At 47.7% G+C, this 26,769-nt stretch overlaps 2 protein-coding genes and 1 long non-coding RNA gene across 5 annotated transcripts; 2 read left to right on the forward strand and 1 right to left on the reverse strand.

Moving 5' to 3' along the window:
* The first annotated feature begins 1,764 nt into the window (after positions 1 to 1,764).
* CHAF1B (chromatin assembly factor 1 subunit B) lies at positions 1,765 to 13,111 on the forward strand. Of its 3 annotated transcripts, none has more exons than XM_069009764.1 (14): positions 1,765 to 1,809; positions 2,270 to 2,400; positions 3,334 to 3,466; positions 3,596 to 3,713; positions 4,126 to 4,229; positions 4,991 to 5,087; positions 5,850 to 5,934; positions 6,889 to 6,982; positions 8,640 to 8,709; positions 8,808 to 8,899; positions 9,905 to 10,067; positions 10,318 to 10,725; positions 11,437 to 11,528; positions 11,912 to 13,111. In XM_069009764.1, exons 2-14 carry the CDS (start codon positions 2,275 to 2,277, stop codon positions 12,031 to 12,033), a joined length of 1,704 nt encoding a protein of 567 aa, XP_068865865.1. In that variant the 5' UTR covers positions 1,765 to 1,809; positions 2,270 to 2,274; the 3' UTR covers positions 12,034 to 13,111. The 3 variants fall into 3 exon arrangements, with proteins under 3 accessions (XP_068865865.1, XP_068866025.1, XP_068865939.1); XM_069009924.1 differs by having other exon boundaries at positions 11,440 to 11,528; XM_069009838.1 differs by lacking the exon at positions 1,765 to 1,809 and adding an exon at positions 1,893 to 2,011.
* Positions 13,112 to 16,647: 3,536 nt separating this feature from the next.
* On the forward strand, positions 16,648 to 18,465 carry LOC138117639 (uncharacterized). The gene is made up of 3 exons (XR_011154749.1): positions 16,648 to 16,736; positions 17,514 to 17,571; positions 18,383 to 18,465. It is a non-coding gene; the product is annotated as an uncharacterized lncRNA (long non-coding RNA).
* Positions 18,466 to 24,529: 6,064 nt separating this feature from the next.
* Positions 24,530 to 26,010, reverse strand: CLDN14 (claudin 14). Its single transcript, XM_069028143.1, has one exon. It carries the CDS (start codon positions 25,948 to 25,950, stop codon positions 25,273 to 25,275), a length of 678 nt encoding a protein of 225 aa, XP_068884244.1. The 5' UTR covers positions 25,951 to 26,010; the 3' UTR covers positions 24,530 to 25,272.
* Positions 26,011 to 26,769: the final 759 nt, after the last annotated feature.

A 26,769-nucleotide genomic window follows, 5' to 3' on the forward strand; every position in this document is an offset into this window, starting at 1 on the left:
AACGAGGATAAGGAAGGGGTTGGATGGTTGCATCCAGAGGGTTGTGGGTCAGGGTCTGGGGAGCAGGATTGGGGGTCCCTGGGGTGTGGGGATTAAGATCGATGGAGATGGATGAGGAGAGGACATCTGTCACGATTTAGTTCAATAAATGGTCTCAAACACTGCTAAAGGAGGGAGTTGCCACGGGATAACTCACCTAAGACATAGATGGCAAACAGGAAGGTGTATATTCCAGGCCTACATGGAGGGGAAAGGTTTGGAGTGAGCACAGCACAGGGCAAGATTCCACTGTGCAGACAGTGGGGAAAGTGCAGATTCAACACCTGGAAGGTGCCAGGCTCGGTGAAGCAGATTTGGGTGACCTGTTTGGACAAAAATTCCCACCATGGCAAACTGGGGGAAGAGGAAACAACTGCTTACGCACGGGCCATGCCAGTTTGTGGAGGGAAGGGCAGCTGGAGCCAGGCCTCATCCCTCCGTGGGGACAGGCTGCCACCTCTGCCATGGCTGCCCTGCCCAGGGACCTGAAGGGACACTCAGAGCTGTGGCACAGAGGTGGCGAGTCTGGGGGCGATGGAACCACAGCCCCACAGCCCGTGCTGGGCTTCCCTTGCAGCCCAACAGCCCCGTGCTCAGGTGGTGTTATCCCCCCTCAGGGTGGCACAGGAGGGCACAGCTCCTGCCATGGAGCACTGGCACAGCGCAAGGCTGGGAAGGACCTGAGCATCCTGCTGGCCCCGGAGCTGCGGCAGGAGCCAAAGAGGAGGGCCCTGGCACAACGTGGAGCCAGAGGGACCTTTGGGCTGTCCCAAGGAGAAGACTCCAGAATTCAAGGACTGCTCAGAGAGAAAGAGGACAGTGACAGTGAGCTGTGCCACAGGGGAGCTCTCCCATGGGGATAGAAAAGCTGAGAGAGCTGAGATTGTTCAGCCTGGAGAAGGCTTTAGGGTGACCTAATTGTGGCCTTCCAGTACCTGAAGGGAGGGGACAAGAAAGATGGAGAGAGAAAATTTCCAAAGGATAGAGTGACAGGGCAGGGGAGAATGGATTCAAAGTAAGAGAGTAGGTTTAGATTCGATATTAGGATGAAATTGTTCCCTGGCAGGGTGGGCAGGCCCTGGCACAGGGTGCCCAGAGCAGCTGGGGCTGCCCCTGGATCCCTGGCAGTGCCCAAGGCCAGGCTGGACATTGGGGCTTGGAGCAGCCTGGCGCAGTGGGAGGTGTCCCTGCCATGGCAGGGGTGGGATGGGATGAGCTTTAAGGTCCCTTCCAACCCCAACCATTCCATGATTCTATGATATAGAATTAACTTCCTTTGTTCTCTGCTGCTCCCTCGCCTGCTGTGCCAGGCCGTGTGGGGACTGGGCAGCTCTCAGAGCACCATTTTGGGCTTCAACCCCCTGCCCAGCAGCTCTTCTTCCCGTGAGCAAGAAGTGAAAGCAGATGCCGTTTTCTCACGATGTAATTTTTCATTACTATTATTGTTTTCCAGGCAAAAAGTTTGCACTTGAAACAGGGACGTCTGGGGACACTTTACCCCTTAAGACTTTTATATATTTACACCGGTCAAGCACAGCAATGCCTGGGGGAAAAAAAAAAAACAAAACAAAACAAAACAAACAAAAAAAACCCCACTCTTCTGAGGAAGTGCGAGCATCGGGCTTTTTTCATTTTAGGTTTATTCAGTTGATTTGTGGGTTCTTCCCTCCGGCAGCCCCCGACGGCTCCTGAGGCGGCGCGCGGGGCGGGCGCGCGCATGCGCGGGGCGGCGCAAGGCGGGAGCGCGCGGGAGCCGCGGGCGGGCCGCAGGTGAGGGAAGGGGGGGGGGGGGGTCCGAGCGGAGGGAGCCGCGCCGGGATTTGGGGCTCTGGGGAGTAGGATTGGGGTCCCCGCGGTCTGGGGAATGGAATTGGGGATTCCCGGGGCTCCGGGAGCGGCCAGCGGCGCCTCTTCCCTTCCCCTGCCCGCGCAGGGCCGCCCGTGCCTGCTCGTTGTTTGGATTGCTGACGGGGTTGTTATTCCAAAAAAGTTTTTCCCTCACGTCTTAGACTGGTGCACAGGGCTTGATACCGTCCTCTTGCAATCCCCAAACATGAACTTTAGCTATAATAATCATAACTTTTAGGAACAGCCTTCCTCAAAGCATCTTGTCAGTCTCTGCAGTGCAGTTCCAGGCTCTGCTAGCGGTGCCTGGGAAATCTGCGCAAAGTTTGGCCGCCTGAGCCATAAAGAACAAGAATTGATGTGGGGTTTGCTCTGTTGTCTCCAGGAAGCATGAAGGTCATCACCTGTGAGATAGTGTGGCATAATAAGGAGCCGGTTTACAGCTTGGACTTCCAGCATGGAGCGGATGGGAGGATCAATCGCCTGGCCTCGGCAGGGGTGGACACAGCCGTGAGGGTGAGTTAAACCTGTCAGGGCTGCGTCTGGAGCATGTGCAGGGTGTGGGGGTTTGTTATCCAAAATATTGGGTTGTTGGCAGGTACGTGCCACGGGGAGTGGATGGTTTGGGGAAAGGATGTAAGACTGCACAGCTGTCTGCAGAATTACAGGGTGGTTTGGGTTGGAAAGGGATTTCATCCAGTGCCAGCCCTGCCATGGGCAGGGACACCTTCCACTGTCCCAGGCTGCTCCAAGCCCCAATGTCCAGCCTGGCCTTGGGCACTGCCAGGGATCCAGGGGCAGCCCCAGCTGCTCTGGGCACCCTGTGCCAGGGCCTGCCCACCCTCCCAGGGAGCAATTTCATCCTAATACCGATCTAAACCTACTCGCTAATAATTTGAAGCCACTCCCCCTTGTCATTACATATTCTTGTATATACTCTCTGTAGTAGTTTATTCCAGCTGTCTCAGCTGTCTTTTCCCTGCCTCACTGGCAAATTGACCTCTTCTTCCCTGGTGGTGCATATGTTTCAGGGATTTTTTTAATACATGTTTTAGGGCTAGAAAAATGTCTGCTTTCTTTGACATAAAAGATGCTCCTTGATAGGAGGGGGCAGTGGGGGGGGGGGGGTCGGGCTCTGCTGCCGTGTCCCAAGGGAAAGGAGGAGAGGAAATGGCCTCAAATGGCACCAGAGGAGGCTCAGGTTGGAGATTGGAAACAATTTTTCCCTGCCAGAGTGGTGAGGCCTTGGGATGAGCTGCCCAGGGAGTGGTGCAGTCACTGTCTCTGGGAGTGCTCAGGAGGAGTCTGGATGTGGCCCTTGGGGACAGGCTTTGGGGTGCTGCTGCTGCTGCTGGGCTGGCACTGGGTGATCCTGGAGGGCTCTGCCCACCTTGATGATCCTGTGACATTACATCTTGTCCTCAAAAGCTGAAACACTCTTGTAACTAGATCTGGAAAGTGGAGAAAGGCCCAGATGGAAAAGCCATCGTGGAATTCCTGTCCAACCTGGCGCGCCACACCAAGGCCGTGAACGTCGTGCGCTTCTCGCCCAGTGGGGAGATCCTGGCCTCTGGAGGGGATGGTGAGAGCTGCTTCTCCTCTGTCTCATCCCAGATAATTTTGAGGTTAAACTAAATGAAATCCACCTGCATTATGTTTTGCATGAACAAAAAAGAGTGGGGAATAAAGTGGCCTCTGATTTCTTCTACAGATGCTGTCATTTTGCTGTGGAAGCTGAATGACAGCAAGGAGTTGGAGCCGTTGGTTTTTCAGGATGAAGATGAAGCTCAGCTCAACAAGGAGAACTGGGCAGTCATTAAAACTTTAAGGTAATTTATTATTTGATGAGTCTGGTTTCCTTTTCAGTGTTTTTCGTTTCCCCAGTGGCTTTTATCACGTGGTGCAGTCCTCAGTGTGTGTAGAACTTCAGTGCTCTCTACAATTTGCTTGCTCTAATATTAATCCTTTTAACTCCAGGTTAATGGGGCTCAGAAAAAGGAGGGAGAGGGACATTTTAAATGATCAGAGGGTGACAGGCCAAGGGGCAATGCTTTTAAGCTGAAGGAGCAGTTCCTGGCAGCTGCTGAGGTTGATGTGTGAAGAGTTTCAGAAGTGCTTGAAGCACCAGCAGGAGTTTTTATTTGCCTCTGATTTTTTTTTTTAACTGGAAAATTCATAAAACTCATGTTTACACGTAGCTTTTAATTTTCAAATTAATAATTGGTTTCTCCTGCCTTCTAGAGGCCACTTGGAAGATGTGTATGATATTTGTTGGACCTCAGATGGAAATTACATGGCATCTGCTTCTGTAGATAACACAGCAATCATGTGGGATGTCAATAAAGGTAAATGCTGCAGTTATCCCTTGGAATTCCAGACCTGCTGGAAGTGCCACATGGCATTTCCCCAAAAAAACTTGAAACATCTTTCTTGTAATTGGTTTTTTGTGTGATTTTCTGGGCTTGTGAGGCTGTGCTATATATAGATCTAAATATTCTCAGGCCAACAAAATTTACACCTGAGGCATCTGTTCACCTTGGAGTATTTAGGATAACTTCACACATTTTTTTCCCCCCAAACTCTTGCACAAACATCTTTTATATTCCTTACTCCACTTTTTGGTGTTGTGCAGCATGGCCTCAGCTGTGTTTTTATCATCCTTTTGAAAAGCTGCTTATTTTCTTTGAAACTTCTCAGCTTCTGGGATTTCTTTGCAAGAAAGCAACACTTAAATAATAGGAAAGAATTCTTCCTGTGACCAGTATTCAACAAAGTATTTCTAAAACTCTCTGTAACTTTGTCTCATCAATGTTTTGGCTCTGAGACCTTCACTTGTGGAACATTACTGGGGTCAGAGAGCTCTTGACTTTACTTGTCTGAGTTCTAATATTAATCTAAAATTAATTCTAGTTAATGATTAAGTTTGTAGTGAACAAACCTTAAACTGGCACTTTTTCTGATATTCTTATCAGCCACCATCCAGTGAACACTTTAATGTTTAAAAAATTATTTCTCTACATTTTGAAACATTTTTGGTTTTGTTTTATTTCTGCAGTGTTTGGAAACACATTTGAATTTATGATCTGAAAGCTGTTTGTGATTTCAGGACAGAAAGTTTCGATATTGAATGAGCACAAGAGTTATGTCCAAGGAGTAACCTGGGATCCTCTGGGCCAGTATATTGCAACCCTGAGCTGTGACAGGTGAGCTCTTGGTCCAAATGCTTTGCCTTAATATTTTAACTTGTAGTTAATTGTTTTTAAGGTGAGTTCCCACTCTTCAGGACTCTACAGTGCAGGTAGGAACACCCTGGCAGTTCCCTGTTTCCTAATTCCCTCATTCCTCCATAAATCCATGTGCTGGGACTTCCCAAACCTTACGGAGTCCAAACATTGCCAGGGGTTCATTGGTTCTTTAGACATCAAAACACGTCCCTCTGGAGGTGTCTTGTGAGGAGAATTTTAATTAGTGGTTATTTGGTGATCCAGTTTTATATTTTGTGGTGCTGACTGAGAAGGGAGGTCCTGGGGCATCTTGTGAAACTTGGGGTGAAAGGAAAGGCTAGGAGAGCTGGGGTTGTTCAGCCTGGAGAGGAGAAGCTTTGGGGTGAGCTCAGGGTGGCCTTGCAGGGCCTGAAGGAGCTGCAGGAAAGCTGGAGAGAGACAATTGCCAAGGGCTGGAGGGCCAGGAGCCAGGGAATGGCTTCCCAGTGCCAGAGGGCAGGGCTGGATGGGAGATTGGGCAGGAATTGTTCCCTGGCAGGGTGGGCAGGCCCTGGCACAGGGTGCCCAGAGCAGCTGGGGCTGCCCCTGGATCCCTGGCAGTGCCCAAGGCCAGGCTGGACATTGGGGCTTGGAGCAGCCTGGCACAGTGGGAGGTGTCCCTGCCCATGGAACTGGCTGATGTCCCTTCCAACCCAAACCTTTCCATGATTCCCTGCTGGCTGACTCTGCTCTCCCACACAGGGTCCTTCGAGTTTACAACACCCAAACCAAGCGAGTGGCCTTCAATGTCACCAAGATGCCATCAGGATCAGGAGCTGAAGGAGAGGTACGTGGTTCTGCTGGGGCTGGAGACTCTGCTGGGTGCTGTTTTATGTGGGCTTTCTGTTCCATGGAACCAAAGGATCAAATATTTTCCATTCAAATAATTCCTATGTCCCAGAATCACAGAATCATCAAGGTTGGAAGAGACCTTCACGCTCATCCAGTCCCACCGTCCCCACCCCAAAACCACATCCCCAAAATGTCTTGCTGATTCAAGCAGTAACACAATCTCTTAGTTGTAAATGTTAAAAACTGAGGAAAAAAGTAGTACTTAACAGGAAAAACTTCAAACATACCTGGCAGTAGCTGTGAGTTTATTAATGGATGTGACATTGCAATAATATTTGAAAGTTAACAGCCTGGAATTTTCAAGAAGCTAGTTAGGTTTTTAAGAAAAATAGGAACTTGGGATAATTTAGGAAATTCTAACCCTAAGAGGGAAAACAAAGAGCTTTTTTTTCCCCTCCCAACCAGTTCCAAGTGATAGCAAAATAACACCTCCAAGCTGGCTGTAACTTTATTCATTCCTTCTATTCATTCCTTTTCTTTTTGGGGGAAAACATTTGTAAGAGTTTTATAGACACTGAAGAACAGGCCTGAGAGCGGGCACTTTGCCATGAGAGAAGTTCTCTTTTAACCTCTAATCCTGGGGTTAGAATTAAATGCCTGAGGAACACTGGGTGTTAAATAATGTTGTTCTCCAGGTTATGACTATTTTTTGATGACTGGTTTAAGGTGACAGCTCTGGGAGTGTTTTGCTTTGCAGCTGAAGAGGGATCAAGGACTATTTTTCTTAGCTGTGAAGAATTTATAGCGAGGTTGAAGGAGCCATGGCTTTTGAAATGTTTTAGTTGAAAAGTTCCATCAGGCTAGATTGTCCAAGTGGATGTTTTGTCTCGCTGGGATTCCAGCTGGCACATTCCTGGCCCTTCCCACAGTTCTGTTTTCCATCTTGCAGGCGAGGAGCTTTCGGATGTTTCACGATGACAGCATGAAGTCGTTTTTCCGCAGGCTCAGCTTCACTCCTGATGGCTCCTACCTGCTCACTCCAGGTATGAGAACATCTCCTGCCACTTGGGTTGTGTCACAGAGGTTGGAAAAGATTCCCAAGGTCATGGAGCGCAGCCTGTGCCCAATGCCCACCTTGTCCCCAGCCCAGAGCACTGAGTGCCACCTCCAGCCCTTCCTGGGACACCTCCAGGGATGGGCACTCCAAACCTCCCTGGGCAGCTCTTGCCAAGGCCTGAGCTCCCTTTCCATGTGACACTGAACTGTGCCATAAATCAAATCTCTCCTGATGGGAGAGGGTGTTTTAAAGTCCTTGCTAAGAGTTTGAGAGACAAACTGAGACTTTCCTGGAGTTTCACTGCTGCCAGATAGTTGTTTATTAAGTCTTCTCAGAGAAACAGAGTCACTAGCGTGACCCAGGCATAACACAGAGCAGAGAATGCAGGAGAAAAGTCTAATTATCAACATTTACACAGCCTTTTAAAGATAATTTAACCAATGGTTACTAAAAAGGTACATTATTTTCACTTTCCTACCAATTATTCAGTAACACAGCCAGGAACTGTGGAATTTTTTGTCCAATCATCCCAAATTACTTTTACTGCAGAATATTGAGTAGTAGAAGAAGGTTTGGAGAACAACAACAATCCTCCATTTTGATGTTTTTTGCTCTTATCTATTTACTACAAAGAGATGCCCAAAACATCTAAATTTTTCACCCTGTGACAATCTTACAGAGCAGTCTATCACCTAACTCACACCACTGCATTTTCTAGTTCTTGTCTGATCATTGGTAATTTTTTCCAAGGTTGGAGGTCAAAACAGTGTTGTTCAGGGGGGTAAAACCCCTTCAAAACAGGCAGAGAAATATTCTCAGCCCTCTGGGTTCCTACACCATGGGGAAATTCCTGCTGGTGCCCACCCTGAGCCTCCCCTGGCCCAGCCTGAGGCCGTTCCCTCTCCTCCTGTCCCTGTTCCCTGGCAGCAGAGCCCGACCCCCCCGGCTGCCCCCTCCTGTCAGGGACTTGTGCAGAGCCACAAGGTCCCCCCTGAGCCTCCTTTGCTCCAGCCTGAGCCCCTTTCCCAGCTCCCTCAATCTGTTATGTTCTAGTTTGAATGTTCTTCAGTATTTCCAACATGTCAGGGATGCAGATTTATCCTAATTAAGCCATTCCTCCTTCTCCTTATTAACTCCACAATACTCTCCACTAGCAATCCACAGCATCAATTTTCTCCTGTGATAAAAGTGATCTTTGTGGCATTTTGCTGAATAAATTGCAACACCAGAACTCTTAAAATAAAAATGAAGGATAATGAGTGGTTTCTTTTGACTGGCCTCTGTTTGTTTGGGTCCCTTCCCTCAGAACATTCTGCATTCAGAGTGAAAACAACCCTGCAAGGAGGGATCAGTTTGTGCCTGTCCAAGCTCTGCTTTTATTGATGTCTGGCAACATCAAAAAGCAGCTGTGAGGAGGGAAGTGTATAAGGGAAATAAAACCAGCACTAAATAAATATTTGGGATGCCTTTTAAAGTTGTATTCGAGTTGCACAGCTTTTGCCCAACTGACAAGCCTAATTCCTGGGAATTAGAATGTTTATGGACAAGCCTAATTCCTGGGAATTAGAATGTTTATGGACACAAGGTGTGTGCTCAGGAGCTCTCTGAGGTGATGAGTAATGTTGGAACCTTTGTTTTTGCAGCTGGCTGTGTGGAATCAGGAGAGAACGTTACAAACACCACCTATGTTTTCTCCAGAAACAATCTTAAAAGGTAGGGTTTAGTGACATAAAAATAGGTTTTTATTTATTAAAAAATAAATAATTCAAACAGTGCAAGGCTGTTTTCTGAACTCCTGATTCTCTCTGAAGGCCCGTGGGTCACCTGCCCTGTCCTGGCAAGGGAACTCTGGCTGTTCGCTGCTGTCCTGTCTACTTTGAGCTGAGAGGAGCATCTGCTAAAGGTATTGGCAGGCTTCAGGGAGTGGGAGCTCACAGCAAATCTGGGAAAAGATGTGGCTGGTCACTATTTTATGCCCCAGCCTTTTAGCATTCCTCTGAGACAGTGCTGTTCCACATCTTAGAAGCTGTTTCCTGATTCTGAGACTCTCAGTTCACCATGAGTCCCCCGTGGGTAGCTTTTGGTCAAGTGGATAAATGTTGTTCCTTGGCCTCTCAGGCTGCAGAAACACTGTTAAATATTTTGCTTGAACTGTTAACCATTTTGTGTTCAAAATAAATAACCTGGTTTAGCACCAGAGGAGCAATCCCGTGAAATAATTCCTGTTAGTCTCAGCTGCCCACATCACAGGGAGTTGGAACAGTTTGCAGCAACCACTGGTGTTTATTCAAGGAAGCAGTGCTGGTGTTACTGGGCAGAACAGGAATTCTGAGCTGGGGACGGGATTGTGTGAAGTTGCAGAAGAATTTATCTGGGGATTGAAATCCAGCTTTATTGTGTGGGTCCAGGAGTGTTTATATTTTAACAAGACTGACATTACTCAGGTGAAAAGGCAGAGCTTGGCTCCTTTCTTTAAAGGTTAAATTTGGAGTATTCCTTACAGGATTTACCTGTTCTATTTCCATCATAATTTTAGATCCATTGTGCTGCAGAGGAAGGAGATGAGGATCTGCAGTTGGTCTCTGTAGCTCCTCTAAAGGGCCACTTTAATATTGAAGTTCATGTAAATACACTGAAAAATTCCAACTGGAAAATACAGAGCAAACTTTACAAAACAAAACAGCAGCAAACCAGGGGGAGAAAGATTCTGCCAATTTTTCTTCAACTAAGAAAATCGAGTAAATTTCAGACAACAGAAATGTTAAATTTTTCGTTTTACACAAGCGCTGTCTTCTCAGTGTTTATCTTGGTACTGATTAATAATGTAATTTGATTTAAATTAATGGCCAAGTGCAGTCACTAGCTTGCAATAAATACAAGAGAATTCTCCCTGTTCCTTTCTTTGCAGATGAAATCAGTCCCAAATCCCCCCCTGCCCTGTTTAACCTGCCCTATCGGTTGGTGTTTGCTGTTGCTTCAGAAGATTCTGTGCTGTTTTATGACACTGAGCAGTCCTTCCCCTTTGGTTATGTTTCCAACATCCATTACCACACCCTGAGTGACATTTCATGGTAAGGAATTGTATTCCTAAGATTTTTCGGGGGGGAAATGTTCATTTTCCATGTCCACGTTCTGTGCAGCGCCTTGAGCCTTGCTTTGGGTTTATATTTCATTTATGACACACACGTGGTCACTCATCAGTGTCTGAGCAGCAACCCACCCCTTTTTTACAGGAAATGGGAGAATTGTGGCTCTTAATCAGTTGGGTGAAGGTTGAAGTAAAATCTTGGCCTTTAATGGAAAACAATAAATCCCAAACAGGTCCAGTGACGGATCCTTCCTGGCCATTTCCTCCACGGACGGGTACTGCTCGTTCGTCACCTTCGACAGGGACGAGCTGGGAGTGCCCCTGAAGGAAAAGCCCCAGATCAATGTCAGGACTCCTGGTGCAGCAGACAAGAAAGCCAAGAAGAGCCAGTCCCACAAAGTGATTTCCCCAGGCTCCCGGCTGGCAGAGGGGACCCCTCCCAGCAGGGATCCCCCCCTCCAACCTCGACCCCCTGGCACTGCTGGCAAGGACCTGCCTTCCACACCTGTTGGCATCAAAACCGTTCCAGTGCCATCCTCAGAGGAGAGGAGAAGCAGCCAGGCAGCCAACCAGAGCAGCAAAGCCCCCCAGCCCAGGAGGGTCACCCTCACCACTCTACAGTCCTGTTTCAAAGCACCCAGGTGAGATTTATGGTGCCACTTCCAGTTGTAAATTCAGGGGCCAAGACAAGCTGTGCTTGTGCTACGTTTAAAGGCTGAGCTTTGCACACAAATTCCCAACCCCAGCTGTGGGTAGGAGCTGTCTTGATGTGGGGGATTTTTGTTGTACTGCGAATGAGAGGTCAAAATGTCTCCTAAATGGAGAGCTTTTAGGTTTCTGCCTGAAATGTGAGGTAGCAAATTCACGTGACCCTTCACAACAAAAGGTGTCTGGCTTGGCCACAAGTTGGACTTTGATCCTTGTGGGTCCCTTCCAGCCCAGAATATTCTGTGATTCTGTCTTCAGGTCCAGTTTTCTGTACAAAAATGGTATCTGAAGCCTTCAGCTGCCAAGAACTATTTAAAGACCCTTCTGCCAAAGAATATTTTAAGAAGTGAAGAGTGCAAGTCTAGACAAGGCCCTCTGGTTTTTAGAAATTGCCAATAATCCAGGTATTGATTGTATCAGGGCTCTGAGCACCCTGCTCCAGTGGAAGGTGGCCCTGCCCATGGCAGAGGGGATTGGAAGTGGATAATGCTCCATTCAGCTTATAAAAAGAAGGAAAAATGTGCAGTAAAATATATCTGAACTACCTTTGCAGTTAACTGATTCTATATGAATTAAATCTTGAAGTGAAATAGTCATGGAAATGATGTCTATAAAGCAATTTAACTGTTTCTGTTCTTTTAAAGGAGAGTAAACTTGATTTCCTTGAAGCCAGATACCCCAACTTCTGCATATCCAGACCCCGCTCCTGTCCCTCCTTCCTCAGAACAGGAACATGGTGAGTTTTTTTGGCTCTTAATACCCGGCCAAGTCTTTTCCCAGTCAGTTTTTTTCCATTATAGATTTATATTATAAAACAATCCTCACTCCAATTGCAAATTCTAAAGCTTCTCCATTGTCTCTGTGTGTCTGAAAGGTGCTTTGGGCAATAGGAAATGTGTTCTCACTGCTCTGGGGCAGCTGATTGTGACTGTCCCTACAGTTTTATAGCAGTGAAACCTAGGATAAATTCATGGATGTGATGTTCTCAAGTTTTTAAAGACTTGTGTACTTCCACCACATCATTGTTTCAGGTTCTGGACTCTGTCAGACCAGGGTGGGGTTTTTTTTTTTAATATGGATTTAGTCATTTGAAATGATTTCCCTGTCTGCTTCTTCCAGAGAGATCACTGCCATCTGATGAGAGCCTCCAAACTCCCCCAGCACAAAAACGTCCCAGGACTGAGGAATTGTCCCTTCCTGCACCTGCTGGAGATCAAACCAGCTGTGATCCCAACAAATAAAGGCTGAGCAGACTCCTCACAGCCTGAAGTCAGAGCAGCCATGTCTGAGTGCATTTCTTTTTGCAAAAGTTCAACCCTCAACTCCCAATTCAAGTTCCCTGTGCATATTTGATGTGGAACTGTGAAGAAGCTGCCAGTGGAAGACACAGGTTTCAGGAATATGGTTCTGCCATAGAGGAAATAATTGGGAAGTGACTTCAAGAATAAGGAAATCAGGGAAATCTGGGGATTAAAAATCCATCCACGAAGCTGTGAGTCTCCATCAGAGTTCCTAAATCCACATTTATAAAGCATTATGTCTGCCAGTAACCTGTCTGGCAGAAAGAATTGAATGCATTCATAAGATTTGATGTGGTTCAAGACCTAAAAAAGGGGGAAATTGCAGCATTTTGGTTTATTTCTTCAGCACTGTGTCAAATAATGCTCCCCAGTAGCTGTGGAGTGGAGCTGATTGACTCTGAATGCAGCAGCAAAGATCAGGACTGAGAAGTGGAAGCAGAAATGGGAAGATTGAACTGCAAGAAACAAGAAAGCAAAGGGAGGAAACCCTCTGAAGAGCTGCTGTAAGAATGAAACAGCAGCAAGTTCTTGTTTAATTTCTGGACTTAAAAAAGAAATGCAGGTGTGAGATTTTCCTGAGGCAGCAGCATTTGAGTGTGTACATTGAAATTTCCCCTTCCCCAATAAATCCTTTAGCCAATAAAACACACTCCAGTGGATGGGAAACTTCTAAACCTGACATTTTTTAGCATTTAATACTTCATAAAAGCAGAAATCTCAATATTCCAGAAGTGTCTCACAGAAGTCGCACAGGGAGGAAATATTAACAAACACCTCTGTCAGTCTTTCAGGCAGATGAACTCTTGCCTGCAATTAAATTTCAACAATTAATAAGCAAGAAGTTGCAGGAATCTTGATGGGATCTTGGTTTTCTCACTGTGCTGAGGATGGATCTTCATTAGACTTAATTAAACCTGGGTTTCCTTCTAGTGAAGAATCATAAAGAGTTAATTCTTACATTTATTTCTCTGCCTTGCTGATAGATCTTTTTAAAAATTACATTTGTGTCCTAATTCTGCATTCTTGATTTTATATCTGTCCATTCTCTGCAAAAAAAATTGTTTCTATTCCTTCTAGAATTACATTTTACAGTTGGCTGAGGAAGGTTAGTCCTTGAGAGCATTTCTCCGTTGGGAGATGCAAACTGAAAACCCTGAAATGCCACAGGCAGCTCCAGCTTTTCCAGGGGTGTCTTTAGCATCATTTCTGTGGGATAGGGAAGCCCTGTGGATCATATCCAGGGCAAACTCTCCCTCAAAACCCACTTTTCCATGGTTGAGTTTCTGCTCATAAAAATCTTGAGGATTTCTTGCTCCTCCCCAAAAGCACGTGGACATCCCACCTTAAAATGCAGATATTTCTGGGAGCCACTGAACTGGGCAGGCCTTGTTCCACAGAGCTTTGTAGGTAACTGCCCCAGGGGTTTCAAGTAGATTTTGATATTCTTCAGATGGGTTTCAAATAGATGTTGCAGTTTTTTAGTTGGGTTTCAAGTGGATTTTGCAGTTTTTCAGGTGGGTTTCAAATAGATTTTGTAACTTTCCAGCTGGTTGAGGATTCCCAATTGTCTTGTTCCTGAAAAGACTTTCTGCTGTGTAATAATGGTGAATTTTTAGACAGCCAGACCTTGTGCTCCTGTGCTGTTGAAGTTTTAATTTTTAGCTATCCAGATGTTAATTTATCTTGTCATTAATTAACCACTGCAATTCGGTCAAAATTTCCTTGATCCTTGCCATGGATTCCAGACAGACTCTGTATTTTCTATGCACATTCCCTGTGTTTATATGAACTTTGTTACCAAATAAAGAGCATAAAGACCATAAAATTAATCAAGAAAAACAGACTTTTCAGGGAACTCTGTGTGTTTTCTGCTCTGGCAGCTGTGCAGGATCCTGAAGAAGAGGCAGATGAATTATGTGACAACAAAGTGTCACGAATTAAATGACATCAGGGATGTGATTCCACCACTTCCCTGGGCATCCTTACTTTGCCAGGAAGAAAATTTTTCCCTAATATCCGATCTAAACTGGACACAGCCCTCGAGGGGCCTCTCTGGGGGACAATTTTTGGCAGTCCCAAATCTAAGTGCTGCCTGTGCACTGAAAAATGGAAATCCTGGAGGGCAGGTGTGAGGTGCTCGTGTCCAGGGGGAGCTCCTGATTTTCTCTGGCCACGTGGAAGGTGGGAAATTGTTGAAAAGGAGGAGGGTGTCCATGGAAATGGAGGTGGCTGGGGGAGGAGAAGGGACAGGGAGGGAGTAGTTGGAGCTGGGATGTGGAGAGAGGCTGGAGAAGGAGACAAAACTGGCATTTGGGGAAAAGAAGTGGATGGGAGGGAAGCTGAGAGGGAGTTTGGTATCTTTGGGAATTCCTGTGCAGGACTCAGCCCAGCGAGGATCCTTCTTACCCAAGAACACCTCATTTTCCAGGTTGGGTTTTAGCTTGGAGGTTTTTTGTGGGTTTTTTTCCCCTCTGGGGATGGGGAGGCTCTTTTTTGCCACAAAACCCCAGTTTTTCAGTCTCCTGCCAGCAGGTGACAGCGTTCCCTAAAGTAAAGCAGACGGAGCAGAACTCCCCTCTCCTCCAGACTTCCATCCCTCAAGACATTTTTCATCACCTTCTTTTTTCGTTGTTCTACTGAGTGATTATTCCTGGCTTCTTTCCACGTGGTTGAAGAAGAAAACAGGGTTCTACAGGAAAGAATTCCTCCAGGAGGAAAACACCACAGGATGACTTCAGTCCCGAGTTGAACAGAGAGCATGGCCTCTCCTGCTTCACTCAGTGAATCCAAAGGTTTTTCCAGGAGGAATTGGCACTCCAGAGTCTGCAAGCAACAGGCCTTGGATTAGCCACGGTCATGGGCTGATGTGACACAGATTCCCAGGATTGCACATCCAGCAGAACCTCTGGCTGCGGGTACAGCCCACAGAGGTCCTGGCAGTCTTTATGGAGAGACTGGCGTGGATTTGGGGTTTTGGAGAAAAGTCCACCAAGGGAAGAGTATTCAGTGCCTGGAGGAGGTGATGAGAAAGGAGAAGTAATGACAGGAGCCAGGGAATGGCTTCCCAGTGCCAGAGGGCAGGGCTGGGTGGGAGATTGGGCAGGAATTGTTCCCTGGCAGGGTGGGCAGGCCCTGGCACAGGGTGCCCAGAGCAGCTGGGGCTGCCCCTGGATCCCTGGCAGTGCCCAAGGCCAGGCTGGACATTGGGGCTTGGAGCAGCCTGGCACAGTGGGAGGTGTCCCAGGGGGGTTGGAATTGGATAATTTTTAAGGCTACTCCCATCCCAAACCCCTCTGTGCTTCCCCAGGTATTTTCCCTGCTCGTTCCAGACCTTCCTGCCTGGGAGATCTCTCAGCCCTGACTTGGCAGCACTTTTGCCAATCATCTCCAAAGCAAAATCCCCACATTTGGTCCCAATTATCCCTCTCCCTGAGCAGCCCCGAGCCCCACACAGCAGCTCTGTTCTTCCTCAGGTGTGGGATTTTGGGATGCTGCCATTCCCCTTCCAAGGGGAGCTGGCAGAGCTGCAGAGAGACGGGGCTGGGGGTGCCGAGGCTTCTCCTCCTCCTTCCCAATCCCTCTGGAAGAAGCTTATCCATGCAGCCTCATCATCTTGGAGTCTCCCTGCAGGTGCTCCAGCACCAGCAGAAAAGCTGGAATGGGCAAACTGGGAGCAGTTTTCCCTCCCGTGGCTGCCAAACTTCCAGCCAAGGGACACTGATACCGCTGAGCTGTTTATTCCCTCAGCTGAAAAATCCCAGGAAAAGCCACGGCCCCGAGGCCTCCGGGCCTGCAACCCGAGAGGATTCTGCCTCTCGGAGCATGAGTAATTAAAAAGGTTCCCAGATTTCTTTATGTCTGGAAACTGGGCATAAACTGGGGCTCTTCAGTGCCTGGGAAAAGCTGATCCTGGTGCTCCTGAAAGGAGAGGAACCGGTTTCTGTCTTTTAAGTTGTTGCCATCTTTTCTGGGAGGGCTGATTGGTGTTTAACACCCCAAATCTTCATGATTGTGCTCCAATTGTTTGTATTTTCCACTTAAAATGTTTTTCCTTGCTGAGAGTTTAACCAGGAAAGCTCCATTTTGAAGGGAATTGTTTCTCTGTGCATTTCTCCCCCTCAAGACTCCTCAAGATTTGAGCTTTAAGCATAACAATGATAAATTCTGATGCTAAATAATGTCAGGTTTTGTCTCAGCATAAACTTTCCCCCTTCAGCCACCAAAATAAATAAATAAGCTAGGCAGGCATTTTGGGTTTGATTTCTGCCAAGCCGAAATAAGAAATTTTGAAGTGTTGTTTGCGAGGGGAAATGGAAACGTGCCAGGCTGGATTGGGAATGGCTGTGGGATCTCAGCCTGGTCGATTGATCTCGTTTAAAATGGTACTTTGAGCTCACTGAGTGCTCCTCCTGCAAGCCAAGAGCTGCAGGAGCCCGTGGGTGGTTTTGTTTTCCCTTTTCCTGGCACCAGTGGGGTTGCACCAGCTGGATGCGCTTACAAATAAATAGCAGGGTAGGGAGGAAGGTGTGGATTTACTCTGCAAGGAGAAGGGACAGAAGGCGTTGGCTGGGTGCTCCAATATTCTAAATTTTCAATCCATAAAATAGCTGCATCTCTGCTGTGGGATGGATTATTAAAGGAAGGTAAAATCGACAGCCAGGAACAGCCAAGTCCATGTTCCTTGCTTGGAGAAGCAGGAATAGCCCAAACCAGGCTCCTGCTGGAATATTTGTCTGGATAAAATATGTAATTCTGAGCAGACAGTGCAGGAACAGGGATGGGTTATTGTCCATGGCAATTATTCCTTGGAATGGGGAACCCTGTGTAGTGGGAAAGAGTTGGCATAAAACAACTGCACCTTGTGCCCAGACAGGATTTTCCACCAAAAAAACTGGGGAAATTTGCCAGGACCTGGGATGTGCTTGTTCCTGGAGCAGGTGGGGTGGGAAATTCACCATTGTTTCTATCCACTCTCAGCTTCCCAGGAGTTGGGAAACAATTTTCCAAACAAATCACAGGATCACAGCATGGTTTGGGTTGGAAGGGATCTTAAATATCCAGTGCCACCCCTGCCATGGGCAGGGACACCTCCCACTGTGCCAGGCTGCTCCAAGCCCCAATGTCCAGCCTGGCCTTGGGCACTGCCAGGGATCCAGGGGCAGCCCCAGCTGCTCTGATGTGGGCTGTGGGAATTGCTTTCCTTGGATTTTTCTTGTCAGTGTAGAAGAACTTGGTGTGATACTGCAGAGATTGTAAGAGAAAATACAATAAAATCACTGAAAATCACAAGTTATTCTAGCAGTCGTAGGAAAAAGGAATTCAAGAACTGGAACATTACAATTTCACTTTCAAGCCATGTCAAAGATGAAGGATATTGAAACTGATTCCTTATCCTTTTTTCTTCCTTCTTGTTTCTGCAGGAAGAGGGGATTTTCACTTCTAGGATTTCTGCTTGGACAACTCAAGATGAATTTTGGAGTGAGGTTTTAAATATGATCTATAAATCCCTGAGGATCAGGGGCACAGTGGAAGGGCTGGGATCCCCTTTTCTGTTGTACACACGTTCTTGCTATAAAAATAATTTCTCTAAATATATCCTATAATAGTGACAACTTTAAACGGTGTCTCTGAGCTTCCCCAGCAGGATCCAGGTGCAATCTGCTCTCTGCTGATTAATAAATTCAGGCTCACGGCCGAGCCTTTGCTGGGAGCAGCCACATGATGGCAACATTGCTAATCTTTAACTTTGTTCATTGGAGCAGCTCCTGGAGCTGGGGTTTAGCTCAGAACAAGGTGGGGAGTTCTGCAGGAACACTGAAGTTCTCTGGGATTTAGAGGAAACCTTTCTTTCGTGGCTTGACTTGGAGAGGGACTTTTCACAAGGGCTGGAGTGACAGGACAAGGGGGAATGGCCCTAAGCTGAGGGAGAGCAGGGTTAGGTGGGGTTTTGGGAGGAAATTCTTTATTGTGAGGGTGGTGAGGCACAGGCTGCCCCTGGATCCCTGGCAGTGCCCAAGGCCAGGCTGGACATTGGGGCTTGGAGCAGCCTGGGACAGTGGGAGGTGTCCCTGCCCATGGCAGGGGTGGCACTGGATGGGCTTTAAGGTCCCTTCCAGCCCAAACCATTCCATGATCCCATGAAATCAAACCACTTTACAAGACACTCTGTGGCTCTCAGATCAACATGGGCAGGTTTTTAAGAGGCAGGAGCAGAAAATGCCACTTTCCCCTTTTTTTTTTTTCCTTTCTCCCCCCCATTTTCCTATTTCTCCCATTTTATAAGCCACAGTGGAACCTGTAAAAGGTTTTTCCCTGGTGACAACCAAGCAATTCCTGAACTGGTACAACTCTGAAACAAAAGAACAGGATCTGGCACTGCTGATGGAGCTCAACAAAGTTCAAGCAAGATCTTCATTTATGCCCTCAGATCCTGGACGTGATAAATACGGGCGAGTTTTGGTGGAGACTGGAAGAAAAATGTGTCCTTCCAGCCAAAGTAACTCTCTTCCTGACAAACGTTTTGCTGGATTGTTATTTGAATGAATATTTAATAGAAAACATGCAACCTGCTCTAATAAGAGCACATTCATAATTTCGAGCAGGCGAGCCCTGTCCAAAATTCCCTTGGCTTTGCTCTGGGTAAGGAATAACTTAAGAAGGAAATGTTGGACTGCAGCTACTCTTGGCTGAAGGACACAGTACAGCAGGAACAGCTGTGGAAGCAGATTTACTGCAAGAAGTGAGGCTGCTAAAATCCTGACAGTACTTTGATTTTTTGGTTGGTTTTTTTTTTTTTTTTTAAAATGAAAAAGTCCAATATAGAGTTTATGACTTTTCATACACTTATTTATTTTAGGAATAAGAGAGCTGCCAAACACAGCAGGTAGTTAATACCCAATTCAGACTGTGTTTAAATAGGGAAGGAGCTATTGGCTGCATCCTTTGGGATTCTGTGATTGACCCACAGGGAGCTGGAGGTGGCTTTTTCCAGAGGCTTTCAGGTGAAACGTGAGCAGGAGTGTTGGCTCCCTTGGATGGCAGTGGAGTTGGAATCAGATGTAGCAGATAACTCAGCTCATCCTCTACTGAAATGAGCTTTTCCTTTGAACAGGGAAGATGGATCTGCTGGAGATAACCTGGAGCTGGGATGGAGATTCAGTCTCTGCCTTGTTCCAGACATGGATCTTTCCTGGTGAGGGTGGTGAAGGTTCTGGAGAGTCAACCCTGTGAGGAGTGGCTGAGGGAGCTGGGAAAGGGGCTCAGCCTGGAGCAAAGGAGGCTCAGGGGGGACCTTGTGGCTCTGCACAAGTCCCTGACAGGAGGGGGCAGCCGGGGGGGTCGGGCTCTGCTGCCAGGGAACAGGGACAGGAGGAGAGGGAACGGCCTCAGGCTGGGCCAGGGGAGGCTCAGGGTGGACAGCAGCAGGAATTTCCCCATGGAAAGGGAGGTCAGGCCTTGGCAGGGGCTGCCCAGGGAGGTTTGGAGTGCCCATCCCTGGAGGTGTCCCAGGAAGGGCTGGAGGTGGCACTCAGTGCCCTGGGCTGGGGACAAGGTGGGCATTGGGCACAGCTGGGACTGGATGGGCTGGGAGGGCTTTTCCAGCCTCAGGGATCCCGGGATTCTGTGACTCCTGTGCTCAGGAAGGAGGGTCAGGGTGCTGTGCCCCAGCTGAGCTGCCCATGAGTCCTTGGTGTGAGCTTTGAGAGTGATTCTCCCTGAGGATCCCATGCCAGGCAGCACTTTGGGACCAGCTCTAGGGGCTCCATGTTTGGCCCCTGCTCTTCCCAGTCAGCTCTGGCATCTCCAGCTGGTTTGGGGGATGAGAGGGCTCAGCCACATCCCAACCCACAAGGTACTGAGGGTCACTGGTTGGTGCTGAACAGCGGCCACTTTTTAAAACCCCTGTAGTGAACTTGGCAGCATTCACTGAGTTCTCCTCTTTGTTTGGTATTCACCATAAAAAAGGAGGGACAGCAATCCTTGCATCCCTCCTGAGTTTGCTCTGAAGTTAAATCATGGAATCACAGAATGGTTTGGGTTGGAAGGGATCTTAAAGATCATCTGGTTCCAACCCCCGCCATGGGCAGGGACACCTCTCAGGAGGTGATGGAACTCATCAAGGAGAAAACAAAGAATATAACAAAGTTGGCCAAAACACATCTTCAAAAGGTGTTGCAGGAGGAATAGAGGAAACTTTGGCTGAGCCTGGGAAAAGGGAAGCAGCTCTTGCAGCAGGTGGGGTTGACAGAAACTGCTACAGGTCTGGTCACACCGAGGGAAAGCTGGAGCTGATGCCCAGAGACCATGAAACCTCCAGAGGAAGGGAGGGTGTTGTGTCCATGGAGTGTGAGCTTCTCTAAAGACCAACATTCTCCTGTTTGGCCCTTGGAAGCAACGAGACATTCCAGAAGTTCTGTTCACAGCCCATTTCGGGCTTTATGGATCGGTTTGCTCGTGTCTGCCATGTAACTCCTGCCAGGAGGTACCAAACGACAGCTGGAAGACTCCAGATTGCTTTGGGATTGTGGGAGAGGAGGAGTTTAGGCTGTGGGAGGACCCTGAGGTGCCATCAATGGGGTTCAGGGACTGGTGGCTGTGCTGCATATTCCAGTGCTTGGGATGTGCTGCTGGACATGGGATCAGCACCACATGCTGAGAGATCCCAAACGAGGACGTTTGGGATCCAGATTCCAAACTGGATCCAGATTCCAAGCACTGGATGAGTTGAGAACTGCCAAGAGCTTCACTCCAGGGGTGAGGGAGTGGCGTTTCTGGTGGGGCATCTGCCAGCTCACGGTGCCAGGACTTACGTGAGGATTTGGATCCAGCACAGCCGTGTTTGTTACGTGTGCAGACCACTAAAGGAACACTTGGATATTACTGGGGATGGAAATTCCTTTTCCTTGCTCCCACTTTTCTCCTGCTGGCAACATCTACTTGATGGTTTGCCCTTGTAGAGGAAGCAAATACCAATTCCATAAAACTCTAGAAATCATCAGCAATTGCAAAGCTGATTCCCTGAGTTGATAATGTTCAGTAAAAGGAAAATATTTCACTGAACTGTCCTGATTTCCAGGTTCTTCCTCCTCAACTTCCTTTCAAGAGTGAGGGGACTTAACATGATCTAACTTTGCATCCATGATGAAACCCAAATCTGGTATTGCCTTAGCTGATCTTTACCATGTATTTCACAGAATCATCCACCTTAGAAGGGGCCTTCAAGAACATCCCTCCCCTACCACGGGCAGGGAAACTTCCACTATCCCAGGTTGCTCCAGGCCCTGTCCAGCCTGGCCTGGGACACTTCCAGGGATCCAGGAGCAGCCACAACCTCTCCCAAGCAATTTAGTTCTAACTCTGTTTTCCAAGGTTTATGAATACCTCTTGATTTTCACTCTCTGTGTTTTCCGTGGAATGATAAAATGGGACTAAATAAAACAAAGAGGCAGCTCAGGGCAGGTGGAAGGCTGGGACTGCTCTGTCAAAGAGCCTTTTTCTCCCGCAGAAAGCCATGAAAAGCAGCTGAGGTTCATTAGCAAGGCAGCCTAATTGGGCTGGAATTTCCAGGGATAGCAATAGTGCCGATAGCCCGAGCCTGGATGCATTTGAGAGCACCCCCAGTGATCAATACCAGTGATTATGACATTTTAAAAATAAAATTGCTTGTCCTTGACTCCAGTGGAAGGGAGAACTCCCTCACACATCCCACGGGCTGCAGCTGCTCTGCTCAATTCCAAACACTTTGTGAAATGGCCAACAAAAGCCTTTCCTTGCCATCCCATCCTTCTTAGGGGGCAAAATCCCCCTGACTTTGATTCTCTTTGCTCTGGAGGCCTTTTAGTTAAAAGCTCTCTAATAGATTTGGGAGTATTGACAATAATAATGAGCTTATGGGTGAAACTGTGACCTCTGAGAAGTCAATGGAGCCGGAATTCCAGCGTTTTAAATATACACACATCTCTATGAAGTCCACACATGTGCTCTCAACAGGTCAAATCTCTGCATTGATTCACTCTGTTTATTCACTCCACTTTCTAACAGTTTGCTTACCAAACATCTTTGAAGTGTGAGCTGATGAAATTAATGTGTTTTCTTCCTGCTTAAAGCAGAAAATAAAATTAACAACCTTTCCCCCCAGGAAAAAAGGAGGGAGGTTGGGTTTATTCTGCCTTTCTTGTCCATAAAGCATTTAAAACCCATTCAGATGTCTGAGTTTATAGAAAAGTGAGTAAAGGGTTTAAACAAATCTTCTGATGCCATGGGCTGAAGCATTGGAAAGGATGATCCAAATTAAACTGGGAATCAACATGTCCAGATGCCCCTTTAGTGATAAGAATAGGAAATGTGGAGAATAGGAACATGTGGACTAAGTTATATTAATAATTTTCAAGAAAACAAGTGAAAAAGAACATCTCTCTCATGTTGCTAAGCGAGGTTTGCAAGGAAGGGGGTAATGTCTTTTGGTAGATCAAAGAAGGAAAGAAAAAAGAGAGAAAGAGAGAGAGAGAGAAAGAGGAAGAGAAGAGGAGGAGAGGAGAGGAGAGGAGAGGAGAGGAGAGGAGAGGAGAGGAGAGGAGAGGAGAGGAGAGGAGAGGAGAGGAGAGGAGAGGAGAGGAGAGGAGAGGAGAGGAGAGGAGAGGAGAGGAGAGGAGAGGAGAGGAGAGGAGAGGAGAGGAGAGGAGAGGAGAGGAGAGGAGAGGAGAGGAGAGGAGAGGAGAGGAGAAAGAAAAGAAAAGAAAAGAAAAGAAAAGAAAAGAAAAGAAAAGAAAAGAAAAGAAAAGAAAAGAAAAGAAAAGAAAAGAAAAGAAAAGAAAAGAAAAGAAAAGAAAAGAAAAGAAAAGAAAAGAAAAGAAAAGAAAAGAAAAGAAAAGAAAAGAAAAGAAAAACCAAAGAAATTTATGTCACTTTTAGCATGGAGCAAGATCCACTGGTTTCCAGCTCTGTGAAAGAAACCATTTCCCTCTTTATTGACATCCAAGCACTTCCAGGTATTTTTGCCAGGACTTTAAAAACTCTTCCCACTCCTGTCACATATCCTGCCTGGCTGGGAATTGCTGCAGTAAGAACAGCCCTACACAGGAGTATTCCCACCACACCAACACTTGGCAAGGGAAGGAATTTATCAGTATATGGCAAAGAGCCCCCCTAATGACCCACAGCCCATTTCCTCACTTGGAATTGTGCTCCAGCATTCATGGCTGTCCAAAGCCCTGGCTCAGGCTGGTATCTAATCACTTGGCAGGATCTGTTCCAATGGAAATACAGGAAAAGCCCACGGAATTGACCACCTCCATTGGGCTGAAAGTCATCCCAGAAATCCATAGTGGACTATGAGCAGTTTGTCTCCATCTTCTCTAAGAAGCCATTGTGCAGTTTGTGTTCATTCCCTGCTCCTCAGGGTCTGTCACTGAGATGTTTGAAGGGTCAGTGATCACAGAATTTGGGCTGGAAGGAACCTTAAAGATCATCCAGTTCCAACCCCCTGCCATGGGCAGGGACACCTTCCACTGGTGTCCAGCCCTGGGGCCCAGCACAGGGAGGACGTGGAGCTGCTGGAGAGAGGCCAGAGGAGGCTCCAGGATGAGCAGAGGGATGGAGCAGCTCTGCTGGGAGGAAAGGCTGCCAGAGCTGGGATTGTTCAGCCTGGAGAGGAGAAGCTTTGGGGTGAGCTCAGGGTGGCCTTGCAGGGCCTGAAGGAGCTGCAGGAAAGCTGGAGAGAGACAATTGCCAAGGGCTGGAGGGCCAGGAGCCAGGGAATGGCTTCCCAGTGCCAGAGGGCAGGGCTGGATGGGAGATTGGGCAGGAATTGTTCCCTGGGAGGGTGGGCAGGCCCTGGCACAGGGTGCCCAGAGCAGCTGGGGCTGCCCCTGGATCCCTGGCAGTGCCCAAGGCCAGGCTGGACATTGGGGCTTGGAGCAGCCTGGTCTGCACGTTCATAGAATTATAGAATCCCAGAATGGTTTGGGTTGGAAGGGACCTCAAAGCCCATCCAGTGCCACCCCTGCCATGGCAGGGACACCTCCCACTGTGCCAGGCTGCTCCAAGCCCCAATGTCCAGCCTGGCCTTGGGCACTGCCAGGGATCCAGGGGCAGCCCCAGCTGCTCTGGGCACCCTGTGCCAGGGCCTGCCCACCCTCCCAGGGAACAATTCCTGCCCAATCTCCCATCCAGCCCTGCCCTCTGGCACTGGGAAGCCATTCCCTTGTCCTGTCACCACAAATAACCAAACTCTGGTCCCAGATCCCTTTTATTATTATTGGTCTCAGCAGATTGCTTAGAAATTCCATTTCTTTTTAAAAATTATGGTGGTATTAACTTGGATCAATGCTGAAAACCCTCTGCTTTGGGAATAGGATTTAAGGAACTGTTTTTCCACTCTCTATAATGCACAGATTGTGCAGAATGCTAAATCTGACCAAAATCTAAATGCCCATTCTGTGATAAATTCTGAGAAATCTGATTTTAAATTTTAAAAATATGTTTAATATCAAATGTCTGGTTTCATTCTATTGCTGACATCTGTAAAAAACCCAGCTCTGAGCCACTGAGAGGGTTTGCTTCCCTCGTGATGCATTTCAAAAATGCGCTGAAATTTTATTTTGATCAGGTCAAAACATTGTAATGTAACTTCAAATACTGCCTGTAACAGGCTGTCAAATACGTCTGTCACAGTGCCATTGAAATTCATATCGCAAGGGACTGTAAAAAAACCAAACAAAAACAGTGAAGTCGAAGCAAAATTAATACCTTGTCATGATGAAACATTCATGAATTATGGAAATGAGGAACCAAGTAGGCAATCAGTGCTGGAAATCACTGTGTATCCCCAAGAAATTCCAGGTTTTAGGGAAAACGGTGTCTTTTTGGGGAAGAAACAAGGAGTTGTGGCCAGTTCTGCCTCACAGGGCACCAACTCCAGACCAAAGCATTATTTTTAACAAAACCCCTTGATTTACCTGCCTGCACATCCCTGATTGGAGGTAGACAGGGACGTGCTGCCTTGGGAACACCCCAGCTCCTTTGCCTTTATTTCCCAGGTTTTGCAGGCAGCAGTTCTGCATCCACACCCTCTCCTCCTCTGGGACGAAAGGAAAAAGGGATAAAAAACTGTAACATCAATTCCAAGTTCTCTCATGCCACGCACGGAATCCCGAGGCAGCCGTGCCAGATCCCGGGAGCTCACACGTAGTCACTCAGTCTGTAGCCGCTGTGGGACGCAGAGGTCAGGGAAGGAGCGGGGTTTCCCTTGGAGGCGCTCGGCCCGGTCCCGGAACGTGGCGGGAAAGGCGGCTCCTCGCCGAGGCACGACGCGCCCAGCAGAGCCCCACCCAGCATGGTCAAGGCTGAGGAGACAAATCCAAGATAAAGAGCCTGCCCTATCTCATACTTCATCCCAGCGGGCAGCGTGGGGTTGTAGAAATCCATAACGACGTCGCTGGTGCTCCACGAGACCGGGACCAGGCAGAGGAGCCCGGCCGCCACGAAGCCGATCCCGCCGGAGCCGGCGATGGAGGCCTTGGCGGGGCTGCCCTCGGCGCAGCGCGTGCACTTCATGCCGACGACGGCGACGGCAGCTGCCAGCACGGACAGCAGGCAGGAGGTGACCATCATGGCGCGGGCGGCGCGGAGGTCGGCGGGCAGCGCCAGCTGGGAGCGGTGCGCTCGGCACTGGCAGGCGCCGGTGCTGTGCCACACGCACTCCATCCACAGCCCCTTCACGTAGGCCACAGCTGTGATAATATTGGTGCCCACGTGTGCCGAGCGCCACCAGTGCGGCAGGACGGTGGCAATTAACGTCCCAATTAGGCCCAGCAGGCCCAGGGAGAAGCCGAGCAGCTCCAAGGCCCAGCTCGCCATGGGAATGTTTGTCCTGCCCGGTTCTCTTAATGAGGCACCTCCGCTTGGGTTCCCTCGGAAAACACGAGCTTTTCTTGGAAGATGTGCGGCTGTTTTACTCTGACACCTCCTGCTCGCCTAATAAAAGGTAATTGAGGAAAAAAGCAGTTAATTATTACCCCAAAGCATTGCCTCTCCAGCCAGTGAGGTGCATTCCAAGTGCAGTGAGGGCAATAATTAGCATAGTTATCGCTGTTAATCGTATTTTTGTGGAAGTAATGGGAAAGCAAGCTTCCCTCTTCCCTTATATAAACAGCCTTCTGCTGCCCGCTGGGAAGAGAACTCAAGACAATTTATGAAATGGGAAAAAAATATTTTAAATGCAAATATTCCTCTTCCCAGCAGGCTCTTCAAAAAAACAAACATGATTTCCTCTCTAAAGCAGAGAATTAGGTAGTGTTAACACTTGGAATGAAGGAGATTTATAAAGTAGGGAACTCCAGGTTGCTTTACGCGATGAAAACATTCCCAGAAGGTCATAGCAGGACTAGGAAAACAATAAGGGTGTATTTGCTCAAAGTAGGGAGCAAAGAGAGTGATTTAAAACCTGTGGAAGAGGATAACAAATATTGGATTAAAGTTGCTTTCCTGACTGGCCAGTATTTCTTGAGGTTGCATTTCAATAAAGCAACTCAAAGGGGAATAATTTTCATTAGGGTCTGTGGAGTTTCACGTCGTGATTTCAGTTTGTGGGTGAAATGTGGAATCAGGTGAACATCCTGGAACTTCTGAGGGGCAACACCTTCACAGTTTGGTGGTGTATAAATCCAAGCTGAAAAA

The sequence above is a fragment of the Aphelocoma coerulescens genome, chromosome 1 (assembly GCF_041296385.1).
Source record: "Aphelocoma coerulescens isolate FSJ_1873_10779 chromosome 1, UR_Acoe_1.0, whole genome shotgun sequence".
Classification (NCBI taxonomy): domain Eukaryota; kingdom Metazoa; phylum Chordata; class Aves; order Passeriformes; family Corvidae; genus Aphelocoma; species Aphelocoma coerulescens.

Coding starts and splice junctions, on each gene's coding strand:
- CHAF1B (XM_069009764.1), top strand. CDS start 2,275: ATGAAGGTCATCACCTGTGAGATAGTGTGGCATAATAAGGAGCCGGTT. Junction 5,088..5,849: donor GCAACCCTGAGCTGTGACAG/GTGAGCTCTTGG, acceptor TCTCCCACACAG/GGTCCTTCGAGTTTACAACA. Junction 5,935..6,888: donor GATCAGGAGCTGAAGGAGAG/GTACGTGGTTCT, acceptor TCCATCTTGCAG/GCGAGGAGCTTTCGGATGTT.
- CLDN14 (XM_069028143.1), bottom strand. CDS start 25,950: ATGGCGAGCTGGGCCTTGGAGCTGCTCGGCTTCTCCCTGGGCCTGCTG.